The 16,006-nt window shown below is 41.3% G+C and overlaps 1 protein-coding gene across 3 annotated transcripts in view; it reads left to right on the top strand.

Annotated features, from left to right (window-relative positions):
• ntm (neurotrimin) overlaps nucleotides 1-16,006 on the top strand; it is a 657,985-nt gene that overhangs the window by 617,563 nt on the left and 24,416 nt on the right. For all 3 annotated transcript variants that reach the window (XM_074672947.1, XM_074672948.1, XM_074672946.1), the window contains one exon: nucleotides 6,132-6,257. In XM_074672947.1, the coding sequence (XP_074529048.1) occupies nucleotides 6,132-6,257 (126 nt within the window). The remainder of the gene's footprint in view (nucleotides 1-6,131; nucleotides 6,258-16,006) is intronic.

Below are 16,006 nucleotides of genomic sequence, written 5' to 3' on the forward strand. Positions count from 1 at the left end.
TTAACTCAAGGTTCAGTGACCTACAGCTGTCTCTTCACACAGCAACATACCATCTATAGTGCCTTCCTTCCTGTTTGTCTCAGATCTTTTGAAAACACCATCAGCAGCTGCTTTCAGGAATGACATGACTCAAGCTCGGTCAAATTCTTTTGACAGAAAGGAGATCTGTGTGTGAGTGGAGCTTGTTATGTCTTTTTTTAATGACCAAAAACAGACTTATTGTAGAATGAGAAGAGTCCTGTGTAATATTATACACCTCCTCAGTCAATGCATCAACAGGTGGGACATAACAAAGGACCTCTGCAGCCTCTCTCCGTCACCATGCACCAATTCACGATGTCAGAGCATTTTTATGACATTCTCAACAGGAAGAGTGGAAATCATGAACTTTATGGATTTGCTGGACTCTTGGGTTTCAGCTTTAATAGAAATTATTTAGAGTTTGACCAATCGTTATCAAGTATATAAAGTATGTAAGGTAGACATACTTAAGCTGTGGATCGTTTAGATTTGTCTTATCAATGAAGTGATTGAGTTTGAAAATTTAAGCAGATCTTAACAACTATGTTGAGTTGATATGATTAAAAGTTCCGGTCTATGCATCAGTAACCCTAAGTTCAAATCACTCAAAAAATAAAGTAAAATATTAAATAAATAAATAAAAAAGAAATGAATATAATTGAAATGTCAGGTGAGCAACTGTTGTTGCTGATATTGTGATAGCATTTTGTAACAGTGAGTAAGGAACATAGCGGTTATCACACCCTGCTGTACATTTAGACATTGTGTGGTGGGCGCAAGCTGTCCGTGCTCCTCGTGGCATGGATGGTATGTCTGTGCTTCAAATGGCAGGGACAGGCTGTCTGTGCTCCAGAGCATGAATGAGAAAAAACAAAACTCAGGTTGTAATTTTTTTCCACTTCATTTTAAAATTAGCAAACATAGCATAGCCCATCAACACATTTTGTTTATTAACATATAAGTGTTGAGACCAGTAGGTACATGGTCCATGCCATATGAGGCATAGACAGCCAGTCTGTGTCATGTGATGAATAGACAGACAGTCTGTGTCATGTGATGAATAGACAGACAGTCTGTGTCATGTTAGGCACAGACAGTGAGTCCATGCCATCTGACACACACAGACAGCCACTCCGCACATTTAAACTGAGTAGAGCATAGTTATAGTTTTTAGAGTGTATGTATACACAGAGTGTAAAAGTAGTTTGAGGCACTCTTGTAAACAATACAGGAAGGAACGACACTTTCAAGGGGGGACACATCAGAGCAGGAAGTGAAGCTTTCTGACACAAGATGACAGACATTTCTACAAAATAAAACAAGACAGGACAAATAAAATATAAGATTGATCTTAAAGTGTGGAATTTATCAACATGAAGAGACATGACACATGAGAAAATGCTTTGAGCCTCTTGGTTTTTGTGGACTTCTGAATTGGCTTTATTTCTGGACTTGTTACAGGACTGAAAAAGACGTGTGTCTTAAAAAGAAGTCAGGCTTTACCCAGTCAACAGCCTGGGTGGTCACTTTTCCAATAACCATATGATCTCAGTCAGCAGTTGAAACACAGATTAGTCACATTCACAATAGGTTAGATGATACTAGTTTAATTTGGAAAGCAGCCAACTGTGATTGACATGAGGAAGTTTTCCCTCAGCAAAGACAGAGGTGAAGCAGACAGTGACTCCCACTCCTGGCTTTGTTGTTAAGTGTAAAATCATTTACTTGTATGGACAATAGTCATGCTGTCAGAAGCATTGTGACAAACCCACATGACCCTGTGGTGAAGGAGAAACTTCAGTTTGTCGCTCTCTCTGCAGGAGCGTCAGTGAGTCTCTGAGCTTCACAGATTCCAGCCATTTGCGTGGATTTGACTATCACTTGAATGAACATGCATCACTGTCTGTGTTTGTTTAAAGCAAAGCTCTGTAACAAAAAGCTTTATTTTCCACAGGGATTAAAAACTGCTTTCACAAAGCAGAGTGAATTAAATATGACACTGACTCCATTTTCATAAACATAATTTCCCTTTATTGATTTGCATGCTGCGGAAGATAATATTGAGTTTACACGCTTTAAAACTAATTCTGGTTTGTTCCTATCTCTGGGTGTTTGGGTGAAGTGTCTGCATTATTCAATAAGAGCTGTTTTTTTTCTGAGTCAGAGGGAAAAAAGGAGCAAGGATTGTCTCATAAATGAATGTTTGGCACTTTCCGTAGCCAGATAACTGCGTTGCTTAATCGTGAATAATTCCACCTCTTCACATTACAAACACTAATAACTGATTCTTCACGTCTAACAGTGCATGAAAATGTTGAAGTGTGCAGCAGAATGCCAAAACACAGCTAGTGCTGCAAACCTTTGCCCAGAGGAACATGTTCCTGAAACTCTGTAGCTGCCTCTCCATCAGCTCCTCCACACGTGAGCAGCACACTAAAGGTGCAGTCCGTGAAAGCCTTAAAATTCCCCTCAGGGCATTTGATATAAAACACATATTGACAGAGCTGCTTTTACAAATCTCATCACTTTTATGTTTGTCAGGTCATGGATGGCACGCTCATGCATCAGGTTAGAAATAATTTGATCGTTAACGGAAGCACATATTTTTTTATTATTATTTTTTATTATCATTTTTTTGTAATTTATTTATTTATGTATCTATTTATTTATTTATTTATTTATTTGTATTTATTTATTTATTTGTATTTATTTTTGGGGGGGTAACTGAAGTATTCCTACAATCTATTAGTTAATCATTTCAAATGAGAAAATAGGATTGATAATGCTTCATGTAGAATCTGACCTCAGGATCAGGTTCAGGAACATCTCTGACTCTCTTTTCTGGCTTTCATGTGAAGCACATTACCTGACACAAGTTAAATTGAAAGTGAAAGTGAAAAAAAATGTTGCTTTTACAGAAAAAAATAAATTAATTCATTCATTTAAAAAAAAAACAAAAAAAAACAGCCGCTGTGGTTGCCATGGGGAAGTTATAAAAAATGTGGTTAAAATGTAAACAACTTTCCAGAAGAACCTGCGAGTTTTACACTTTAAATTGTTGTTATTTACAAACAAATGTCATTTAAAAGTGGTAAAATCAACACCTGTTCTTTGCTGAATTGGCATGGCCACAATGTTAATTCCACTATTTCATTAAAGGGCAACTCCAGTTTTTTGACACCTGGACCTTATTTATAGGTGTGTGCATGCTCATATACTCACTCAGACAAACATCGTGCAGCTCGGAGTCCTTCAGAAGTTATTTAACTCCAGCTGATTTTAGCCGCACTTAGAGGGGGCCACGGCAAGGGAGCTTCAGCGCGAGACATAATCTCTGCAAAATCGCTCATTTCGGCTATATTTTTTCATCTATCGCTATCCATCATTATGACAAACATGCTCCTCTTCTGTTGCCATAGGCGAACACTGTCCACAAGCGCACCACCAGTTTGCATTGAGTCGTGGACGTGCTCCTGTTTGTTGTTCTAGAGCCAGCTCTCCGTCTCTCTCCCTCTGCATCCTTCTTTCATGGAGCTCCTCGCCCGTGTACTCAGTCTCAAACCAGTTAGGACAACCGTCAAATTCGAAGTCGTAGTCTGAAGACGGTAGACGAGCTGACTTTGTGATAACACTGGGGATTGAACCCTAACCCTAACCCTAACCCTAACCCTAATAAGCATTAATAAGACCTTTTTAAGTACTTATAAGATGCTTATTAACATCATTATTTGTTTATAAGACTATATAACTGCTTATTAAGTGTTTAATAAGGTCATTGTAATAGTTAATACAAGACAACTTAATCTATAAGGTATATGGAACCTAACCCTAACCCTAACCCTGTTGTTTTTTTTTTGTCTTCTGCTTTTGTCTCTCATGAGCCCTACCCTAGCCCTTCCCCTAAACCTAACCATACGGGGCCCCATGCCTAAACCTAACCTGTGGGGCCTCACGCCTAACCCTTACAATGACCTTATTAAACACTTATTAAGCAGTTATATAGTCTTATAAACAAATAATAATGTGAATAATCATCTTATAAGTACTTACAATGCTACAAGTCTTATAATGCTTATTACAGGACCTTAATATAAAGCGATACCACATATATTTATAAAAGCTAATGGACACCACAATTCCGTATGATGTGTATCAGAATAGCTAATAAATCAAGCACTGTTATTTGTGGCTCGACTCCTGGAAGCACTTACAATTATAGCAAGGCACATGTGTTTTGGAGCAGCTGTGTCAGACAATTAATGTTTTGTATTTGAGTGAAGTGCAACCTTGTTGTGGAAAGTTCCAGCTGGGCGATATCTCTGTAGGAACAGAGCCATTCCCTCACTTACAGTGCACGTGGTTGTTTCCATTAACAGGCTGTCATTTTTGAAGCAGCTGTCAAACCAGCAAAAAAAAAAAAAAAAGAATTAAAAAGTTGATTTTCATTAATTGCTAGCGCTAGGGAGGAGGTGTCATTAGACAGCAGCAGACACCGTGAGTGAGATACTGTTCTGCCAAGTACATTAGATAAGGTGTTAGAGATCATTCTCAAAGTCACACATTGACAAAAGTCAAAGTGTTGATTGTCTCTGAGTTTTATATGACATAGTTTGGAGGAGTAAGACAGGACCTTTGCATATGTTTATAATGCTTTAGGTGATGGTTGATGGGATGAATTTAACCAAAACGTAGACCAATGCAGATCTGAAGCGAAATTAATGTCGGTCTTCCACAGGTTAACCAGCAGCAGAGGTTTATATGAGGCCTTGGTTTTTCATTTAGGTTTGTAACAATACCATGGTGTCTGCTTTTTAAACCAAATAACAGATAAAGGGGATGAATTTCTAGATCCGTGCCTTCTGATACACCATGGGGATGCATTGCTGCACACAGCTGTAATAAAATGAAATAAAAAAGAATAAAGTGCCTTGTAGGGTGTAGGCACTCTGGAATTCATGGAGACTATGACTCTCTGTGACATCTTAAAGCTTATGAATGCCTCTGTCCTCTCACTGTGGGTTTGTAATAGTTTACAATAGTTTGTTTTGTTTCATTCTTTGTTTATTTGAAGCAAAAAAAAGGAAAACTGGTCATTGATGGTACAAATCGTCTGGAATGTTTGCTAATTGATGGATTTTACAGCAAACAGTAAACATATGTGAGATAATTGGTCCAAAACCATTTTTCACAGTTTAATGGGCGATATTAGAAAAAATCAAGTTATTCAACTTAAAAGGATTTATTGTTCTTCAATTGGGTATCATGATATTCTTGATATTAGGGCCCCGTTTACACAACAACGTTTCATCTGAAAACGCTAAAATGCAGTAAAGAAAATCTGCGTTTACACAGAAACAATGAGGGGCTGAAAATGCTGTAGTACGCATGCCAGGCCTATAGTTGGCGCTATAACTTTCTTGTCCAGAAACCACTTTTGGGCTGGTCGTCCGGTGTATTGGTGAATACAAAGTTCAAAAGTGGAGCAACAGATGCACATTCTGTTAAAAGACAGTCAGCAGATACAGCAGATTGGTCAGCACAAGCACAACCTGGCAGTTCATGACAATCCTAGCAAGGGTACTGTTGGCCTGTTGTATGTGCTTGTGCAAAGTGGAGTGTGACATCAGCGTTTCCACTGAAAACTCAGACTTACTGTTTACACAGCAACGGTGTCAGCAGCGTTTCAGAAAAATCCCACTCTGGAGACTGTTTTCAAAAGTTTGCATTCTAGGTCGGTTGAAACGCCATTTCTGTGTAAACGTGAGGCTGAAATGCAACAAAACTTTTGTGTTTCACCCTAAAACCATTGTTTAAATGGCCCCTGAGTTAGCCCAGACTATTTGTGGATGTAGGCCAACCACCATGAATACCATTCAAAATTGGGCAGATAGACACCCCCTGCTGATTTATGTCCTTGCAGAGCAGAGTCTTTGACCCTGAGATTTTCTTACTTAAGGGATAAAAAACGCAGGTCAGGGTATATTTCTGAAAACTGTAGAATAAAAAGACCACCTGAACAGCTGTTTCCATGTGAGTGTTTTTGAGCCAGAGTTCCTCTTTTTTCTCCCACCCTCTTAATCTATTTACACATTTTTCATTTTCTTTCACAGTTCCGCCGAAGATTGTCAATCTGTCAAGAGATATTATCGTGAATGAGGGCGCCAACGTCACCCTGATGTGCCAGGCCAGTGGTAAACCGGAGCCGTCGATCAGCTGGACGCTCATCTCCCCCTCAGGTAGCTGCTTTGTCTGTTAATCAGCTCATCAACTGCTGCTTCCTCTTCCTCACCTTCCTTCCCTCTGTTTCTCTCTGTGCCACTCCTCCTCACGCTCTGGTCTCTTACACCTCCTCCGTGACTTTGTGTGACCCCCTTGTGAATTTCTCGCCTCACTTGTTACCCATCATTTCGTGTTCCCATATCATCATTCCAACGTAATTGTTCACAGGAAAATAAAATGACCCTGTTGTTATTGGCCTAATTAATTAGGATAATAGGCTGGATGTAAATGTTGTGGAGGCCATTTGAATGACAAGCTCAATGCAGAGGGTATCTGTACAGTGAGGAGCTTTCCAGACACATACAGCCATGAAGCTGCCAGGGGCCGCGAAACCAGGTTTCATTCTTATTCCATTAGAGGTTTGAAGTAATACAAGCAAACATTTAAGCATGTAACAGTGCCAAAACATGTTTGCATTTTTATTCACACACACACATATATATATATATATATATATATATATATATATATATATATGTGTGTGTGTGTGTGTGTGTGTGTGTGTGTGTGTGTGTGTGTGTGTGTAACTGAGTATTTGGTCTTCATGTGACTGACCTGTGTGAAAGAATCCTGGAAAAGGTGCAGGTCTTCATTTTGAAATGCTTTATATTTTTAAGCATCTGTTGCAGGAGGTGCGTGGAGGATATGCCAACTTTATTGCTGATGTTAAATCACTTTCTTGGATCTTTTTGAGACCATGAAATCTCTCTCTTCTTCTGCAGAGGCTCTCTAAAACAGAGTTTTCTCTAAAAATAAAAGAACTTTTCAGTGATGAGCAGTAGGAAGTGACGTGTTAGAGTGGCAAGCCTGTCTTCCACTTTTTTTTGAGAATAAAAAATGGGGTTCTGCAAGGGTCCAAATTAGGCCCTCTTCTTTATTGTGATTGGCATGAATAAATGAAAGCATCATGGAGGCAAAGTTCCATTTCAATGCGGATGACACCATCCTTTACGCCTCAGGATCTTCTGTTTTTGAGTGCAGTTAACCATCTGTGAGTGGCTTTTAATGCTATACAAAGAAATCTTAGTAACCTCAGGCTGGTTCTAAAAGCTGATAGAACTGAAGCAATGTACTTCTCTGGATCTAAAATGACTGTGGAAGATAAATGTCAGACTTTTACTCAAAATGAGTGGGCTGAGAAGGTCCATATTTTGAAATACCTGTGTTTTCTCCTGGATGAAAGCATTTCCTTTAGCCATCACATCCAGAGCTCAACCAAGGAAACCTGAGGGGGAAGCTGGAAAAAACAAAACAACAACAAAAATCTGTTGACTGTGGTGACATCCTCCATATGCATGCTACATCAGGCTCTCTAAAAATGCTGGACTCAGTTTCCCATGCTGCATTGCCCTTTGTCTCGGGTTTAGGATTTTGCACACAACACGGACATGACAAAGTAGGTCTGTCTACACAACAGAAGAATAAAGCACTGGCATATCTTTCTTTACAAGGCCATGCTTAACAATCTGCTGTCTCATTTGTGCTCTTTACTGACTCCTGAAGTTGTCGCTGGCTGTAACCTTTGGTCAAACAGTTTGATTCTGTTTGTGGTTCCTCGGTCTCGCTCTGTCTTTTGGTTCTTCTAGTGCTTTTGTTCCTTCATCTTGGTCTGAGCTACAAGGCCATCTAAAACAGGGCAATCATGTTAAGTTGGACTGTTTTAAAACTGGGATGAACGATCATCTGATGAGACTGTGCGCTTGTTTGACTGCTGAACATTGCTAAGTTGTATTTGGATGTAATGTTTATTTCTTGTTGTCTGTTGTTTCCATCTATGTCCTGTGTATGAAACATTTTTTTTCTGCTGCTGTCTTGGCCAGGACTTCCTTGTAGAGAAGATCTTGCATCTCAAAGGGAATATTCCTGGTGAAATAAAAGTCGAATAATAATCAAATTTTAAAATATAGAAATCAAAATTAACTTGTATGCCTTCAAACAGAGTTTTTAAAACCTAACAAGTATGAGGGAATTTGTCTCAGATTAATTTTGAAACGTTCTGCTCATGTTGTATTACTTTTCTTGGGTTTGAGTTTAATTAGATGCTTTCATGCCAGGGCTGGTTAGCAGATATTTTGAACACTGACATGGTGTTATAAGACCTACAAATGAAATGGAAGACTCTCATCCCCCCTGTCGGGATTATATATCCCATAAATACCTGCAAACCATATATTGCCCGGTTACTGACCAGAGACACAGCTTTTCTTCATGTCTTTCCTCTTGATACACCTTAAAAAAAAAAAAAAAAAAAGACAAATGGCGCAAAAAGGCAAAAATAACATTAAAGTTGCACCTTTGAACCCTGCTGCTATCATCACTGCTGCTCATTGTTAACATTTCTGTAATTAAGCTATATTTTGTCTCAGCTGCTCAGCTGCCATCACTAGGATTGATGGACAGAATCCATTACAAAAAACACCCATGTTGTTTAGCCTGCTGAATTAGCATGCTAACAGAAACGAGCCACATTATTTACCATTGATGCTAACAAAAGCTAACAGTGTAATATCCCCTTGAAGTCTATAACAGGGGTCACAACCCAATTTGAGACTGAGGGCTACTTCAAGGGTTCTGAGTTATGTGAGGAGCTACTTGTTATTAAGACCTCCCTGGTTAACAAACATATAAGTAGTGGTCATAATATGTCATGAGACTGTCTGATCGGGTTCATGTTAGTGACCCCTTGTGATTTCCACAATAATGAGGGTGGGAGATATGCTAGCCTGCCCCAACATTTGACAGACAGAGGTATCACATATCTGAGATTTTTGTAAATATCTTTCTCATCAGTTTAGTTTGAATTAACACATTTTAGCATTTGATTCAAAATCACAGCTGGTAAACTTTGTACAAATGATGGCTTTTTTTTTTTTTTTTTTTTTTTTTATATTTTTCTTTCCAGTTACTTCAGACAAGGTTAAAGTTCATTCAAAGATTGAACTTTTTCATTTTTTATTTTTTATATTTTTTTATGTGGTGTTTTTGATTCATGAAGAAAGGCAACTATTTTTCTTGAAGGAGCTCCATGGTGACTTATACTTTATTCAGAACATGCCTCATAGACACCTCATGTGGTCACTGCTGCCCCTGTTCTATGGTGTCAACAAACAGAAGTTAAACTCTCTGAACCCTTTTCTTTGATTGATTTGACATGACATGTGATCTGTCTGTCTGTGGTGTTGCTCATGTTAATGAAAGGGGTTTTGACCAGTCAGAATGAAGCAAACACTGTCATCAGATCAGTAAGAAAGCCAGGTAATAACCTCAGATTATGTGTTACTTAAGCAGTCATTTGGCAGGTCAGTCCCAGGAGGAGTTATACATCAGACGTTCAGCTGCTCATGCTCTACAATAGGGTGATACATACGTGACTGTGAAGGCCATGGATAAAGAGAGTTAAGCGTGTTGATAAGCCAGTTAGCTGTGCTAGCTGGAGTAAAAGAGTTGGCTAAATAAACTACCAAACTACACAGCCAGTCACTGATTCAGGGATCACAGCCAACATCGCTATGCAAGTGTACGACCTATGGTAAGAACTCGTTTCACAGCTGATCGTTCAGTGACTAACAAAACCAAAGAACAGGTGAACCACAGTCAGACAGCAGTTGAACATTTGAGAATCTACATTGTCCATAATGTGGAAAGTTTTGGTGCAGCTCTGGAGGTGGCAGAGTAGATAGGAGTCCATCTATCATTATCTTTAGAGTCATGACAGTTATACAATATGACATTACCACATAAACATGGTCAGCTTTCTTGAGGAAATTAATTATGTTAGCCTATTTGTTTGCTGGGATTTAGGATTAGAGATCTTTTTGTGCTGACTGTGATACAGGGGGGGTCTAGAAGGATGCTGACCCATGTATTGGTATCAAATGGGGAAGGGGTTATTTACGTACAAGGCTTTTCTCTCAGACCCATTATTCTTTTTTCTGGCCCATCACAGGCCTATAACCACTGACTGATCAGAGACCAAACTCCTCCATCCACTAATAACCCAGGGTGCTGTCCGTGGTGCTGAAATGATCCTTCATTCTTAGTCCCCTCAGTCAGCTTTCTCTTGTATCTCTTAAATTCTCCAATCTCTTCTAACCAGGGCTGTGGGAAATGAAGCAAGAAGCACTGCTCTTAAGGTGCCATGCCACAAAAGTTAACAACCTCCAGAGAATCAAAGAGCCTTTTTCAAATGACTCATCTTTTCTTTTGGCTCCAGCACATGAAGCCACAGAGTGATTTCACCTGTGACTGAAAATAAATCCTTCACATCACCATGACCCACAGGACTTCTGTAAACCAATTACCAATATAAAATTAAAGTTGTGTTTGAAACATGTTAAGTCCCAGAGTTCAAATGTGTCAGGTTCACTTAAAACTCATGAAAATAGTTGGACAGGTGAGAAGGTCCTAAGCTTACTGATGAAGGGCCAAGCTAGGGAAATTAAAATTTCATTTAAAAACTGGAACTGGGGAACTAGGATTAATGATGAAGTCCAAAAGGAAGTAGGTAATACTGTGGTGAAACAAATTAATAAATAAATAAATAAAAGACGTTACCATGATCTTCTGGGAAGGTAAAGGCTACCCAGGTACAGGTGAGAATACTGAGGCCAGAGACACGAACACAGGGAGGAAAAAGAGAAAGAAGAGGAGGAATAACACAAAGCTTAACAAAGATTAACAAAGAAAAATCTTAAAATTCAAGGTGTTATAAGATTTTTTCCAAGAATAACGTCACTAACGTCACTTTTATCCTGAGGATGCTTTGTGAACACAGGCCCGGTTGTTTTCTTGGACCCAAAAGCAGATACTGGAGGCAGATGAAGCAGAGGAACTCAAGGTGAGGAAGGTGAAGGGGAGGAATCCAGGGTCCGGGGAGTGAGAGAGAGATGTGGGTAGGAGGGGTGAGGCTTGAGGTGAAGGCTGGGGACAGCAACTATGGGTAAAATCACAGAAGCTAGAAGCTCACAAACTTGCAAAAACATTTGAGAAGACTTTAGGGAGTCGGCCTTAGTACCACAGGTGAGTTGGGAATACTCTTGAACAGTCTCAGAGCTGGGCTTAGGAGCTGCTGGTGATTGCTGTGGTGAGTTGCAGGTGGAGCTGGAGCCAGTGCAGGAGTGAGACACCCAACCTCTGTAGAGGAGAAAGGGAAAACTCCTCACAAGAAACAACCTCCAGGGGTCAAAAACTTCAAGGTCCCCCTCTAGGTTTGTCACCTTCAGAGCAGAAGTTAAAGCTGCAGATTAAATTCAGCCTCTCACACGGAAAGAGGTCAGATACTGACGTAACAGGCTATAGGGCTCTAATTTCGTGGCGCAGCGCAGGGGGCGCAAGCCTGGCGCAGCCTGCGCAGTGCTAATTTCGTGCGGCGCACCGCCGTGCGCTGCCAATTTGACAATTTGGTAGACCGTCTGCGCAGGGATGGGTGTGACGGCGCGCCAGGGGGAGTTGACGGCGCACCAGGGGGAGGTGTCAGCAGATTCATGTTGGCGCAGTGACAATTTCGTGCCAAAAAAGTGCGCTGAAAGCTCGCCAGCTCCAACCTGGTCTATCCTCGGCGCAAGGCGGAGCGCACCCCACGCAGCTGTAATTTGGTGACAGGCGCACATGTGCGCACATGTCATCAAAGCCTCAGAGGCAGGTTTCCAGAGTGTCAGGCACATTTTAATGCAGTAAACAATCACAGCAATCACTATTTAATGTAACTGTCTGAACCAGCATATACATTTATATCTATATTAACTGTTCCAACACATCTGATGTCAGATTAAAGCCGTTTGTCATAATGGAAAGTTAACCTGACGGCAGCTGGAAGTTTGATGCACATCTTACAATTAAACAATAAACAGCCTTAACATCTGATACTGAGTATAGCTGGTTCTCTTATTTCATTTAATTCAAAGAAAAGAGGGAGAGAAAAGACGAAGAAAAAAACAGACAAAATAAATGTGTGTCACTCAGGATTTACCCGTGATTTCCCATATTTCTCAGTTTTAGTCTTTATTTTTAACGTGATCTAAAAAGATGGAGTACATTATTGTAAGGAGGATGAGGTGGAGACTCTGGGAGAGTATACAGTATATCACCAAAGGCTCTGCTTGGCGATGACAAACCAGGAGTGCAGGTGGATCAAAAGTATTCTGAACGGATAAGCCAGCTGTGTAACTGTCTCTTCATTTTGTACTCATATTAATAACAAAGGAACAGATTAAATCTGTCCAGGGCTGGCCCACATGGTGACGCGCGTCGTGTCCTCCGATGTGCCCCGCTGTCCATTGACCTGCTGCAGGCACAGTGGCTCTGACCGTCTGCGCTACCAACACTCTCTCCGCGGTGCTGAAGATCACTCAGACCAATCAGACGCTGCGCCTCGGCCGCAGGGCATTCAAAGGCGAGGAGAGGCACTTATTTGATTGGTGAAAACAGCGCTCGGCTGTGTTAAACCCACTCACGGCTTTTCTCCTCCCTCTCTGCCATTTGCGCGGAGGGAGGCGTGGACGCGCAGCTCTGCGCCTGGACTGCGCCTGGACTGCACATCCCTTGGCACTGCAGGAAACTTGCAAAGTGCGCCGGTCACGCCCTGTGCGCACAGCGAAGGCCGGCGCAGGGCAGGTGCGCCTGCGCCTGCGCCTGGTCTACGAAACTAGAGCCCATAGTCTCAAGACTTAGGCTGTTTTCGAATTCGCCTACTACACACTGCTTATGAAAGTAGTATGTAGTAGGCACTGCCTACTACATACTACTTTCATAAGCAGTATGTAGTATTGCTGTTCAGTTGGGTTAATTTTTGTAGTATGCTACGCTGGTCTTCAGTTCGAAGAAAACGGAAGTTGGCTATGGCTGACTTTTTTTCCCCGAAAAACTTTATTGAAAATGTACAAAATAAACGAACCACGAGTAACTTATCTGCAAATATATTGCCAGAGAGAGCATTTTATATTAACTTTCAGTGGTGGAGATGATGAGGATTTAATGATAAAATAAGAAATGGCTCTTTTATTTATATTCCTCTCCTACTCCGGTTGTTGTTGCTCCGCCCTCTGCCATTTTTACTTCTGATATGGGACCAGGCGCGTTGCATTGGGGGTAATAGTATGCGAAGCAGACTGGTCCGATGCATACTGTGGATTTTTCCCGATTCAGTACGTCATCCGGGTGTTTTTCTCATACTACAACTCTGACATTTGTTCGCATACTGCATACTGCATTTTGGTCGAATCAGTAGGCACTGCTAGTATAGTATGCGAATTCGAAAACAGCCTTAGACGTAGGGCTCTAATTTCGTAGACCAGGCGCAGGCGCAGGCGCAGGCGCACCTGCCCTGCGCCGGCCTTCGCTGTGCGCACAGGGCGTGACCAGCACACTTTGCAAGTTTCCTGCAGTGCCAAGAGAGGCGCAGTACTGGCGCACATGAGCACAGAGCTGCGCGTCCACGCCTCCCTCCGCGCAAATGGCAGAGAGGGAGGAGAAAAGCCGTGAGTGGGTTTAACACAGCCGAGCGCTGTTTTCACCAATCAAATGAGCGCCTCTCCTCACCTTTAAATGCCCTGTGGCCAGGCGCAGCGTCTGATTGGTCTGAGTGATCTCTAGCACCACGGAGAGAGTGTTGGTAGCGGAGACGGTCAGAGCCGCTGTGCCTGCAGCAGGTCAATGGACAGCGGGGCGCATTGGAGGACACGACGCGCGTTACCTTGTGGGCCAGCTCCCAGGACAGATGAAATCTGTTCCTTTGTCATTATTCGAAGTAAAAAATTACGAGGCAGTTACACAGCTGGCTTATCCATTCAGAATACTTTTGATCCACCTGCACTCCTGGTTTTTCATCGCCAAGCAGGGCCTTTGGTGATATACTGTATACTCTCCTGGTATCTCCACCTCATCCTCCTCACAATAATGTACTCCATCTTTTTAGATCACGTTAAAAATAAAGACTAAAACAGAGAAATATGGGAAATCACGGGTAAATCCTGAGTGACATACATTTATTTAGTCTCTTTTTTCTTTGTCTTTTCTCTCCCTCTTTTCTTTGAATTAAATGAAATGAGAGAAGCCAGATATATACTCAGTATCAGATATTAAGGCTGTTTATTGTTTAATTGTAAGATGTGCATCAAACTTCCAGCTGTCAGGTTCACTTTCCATTATGACAAACGGCTTTAATCTGACATCAGATGTGTTGGAACAGTTAATATGGATATAAATGTATATGCTGGTTCAGATGGTTACATTAAATAGTGATTGCTGTGATTGTTTACTGCATCAAAATGTGCCTGACACTCTGGAAACCTGCCTCTGAGGCTTTGATGACATTTGCGCACATGTGCGCCTGTCACCAAAGTACAGCTGCGTGGGATGCGCTCCGCCTTGCGCCGAGGATAGACCAGGTTGGAGCTGGCGAGCTTTCAGCGCACTTTTTTGGCACGAAATTGTCACTGCGCCAACACGAATCTGCTGACAGCTCCCCCTGGTGCGCCGTCAACTCCCCCTGGCGCGCCGTCACACCCACCTCTGCGCAGACGGTCTACCAAATTGTCAAATTGGCAGCGCACGGCGGTGCGCCGCACGAAATTAGCACTGCGCAGGCTGCGCCAGGGTTGCGCCCCCTGCGCTGCGCCACGAAATTAGAGCCCTTAGACTTCCTTGTCATCCCACAAATTACATAGCAGTGCACTGCTTCCTGAGAGTTGCCAAACAATGAATACAATTAGGACCGTATAAAAATATAAATATGAAATGAAAAATACAAATACTTTTGACATAAAGACTATTGATGCAGCAGTCGAACAAAGTAGCAACAGTGAGTTAAGTTAGAGTTAAAAATCAAATATTAAATACCTGGGTGCTATATTTAAATAATATGGGTATATACAAAGAGATAAGGCAGACATAAATAATCTGAAAGAAATAAGTATCCATGGCATTGTGTGGATGGCTCAACAATAACTGTGCATTTACTATGATTAAAATTTGAAAAAAAAAATGATATAATTGCACGTAGTGTTATTGAAGTTTCATTGGTTGAAGTGCTCTGTTGCCTTCAGTAATCTGTCCTCTAACTCGTCTTAAAGTGTGATGGTTAAATTCACCTTAACTGGAAACTCCCCGACTCGTTTTCACGAAAATTGGATAGATTAAAGTTTTCAGTCTCTATTTAAAACACGCTTTCACAGAGTCCAACTTACAGGATTGTGGGCAGATTTTCCAGCAGGAGCTGGCCAAAGCAGGAAGGGGGTGAGGTTGTAACAGGCCTAAGCCGAGGCTGTGAGATGAAGTAGATGAAGACACAATGAATAAATGCTGCTTCGGTCAAATTCTCATCTGCACAGGTTTAGTTGTCTTTTAAATTTGTAAAGTCAAATGTGAAAAATTAAGAAGAAGATACATTCAAAGTGACTATATCTCAGAGTTTGATCTTTTAACTAAACTTTGAATAACACACTGTGCATAGATAGACTGATGGACACATAGATCTTTCTGATGCCTGCACAGAACGGTCCTTCCAATGCTCTGGTTCAATATGACAAAGCCTGCTGTGCCACTTTGGTGTAAAAGTGTGATATATCATTGATTGATCGAGCGGCTGCTCGCAGGGAGTCAGAGGACTGTGAACTGCTGACTCCATGAAAGATGATGATGCTCTCTGTCTTTTGTGAATTTTGGCTTTCCGCTCAATGGAGATGAAAGAACACCAGTTTGTGCTTCAGAA

Source organism: Halichoeres trimaculatus, unplaced genomic scaffold (assembly GCF_033239565.1).
Source record: "Halichoeres trimaculatus isolate MK-OKI-2021-1 unplaced genomic scaffold, fHalTri1.1 fHalTri1_scaffold_6, whole genome shotgun sequence".
Classification (NCBI taxonomy): domain Eukaryota; kingdom Metazoa; phylum Chordata; class Actinopteri; order Labriformes; family Labridae; genus Halichoeres; species Halichoeres trimaculatus.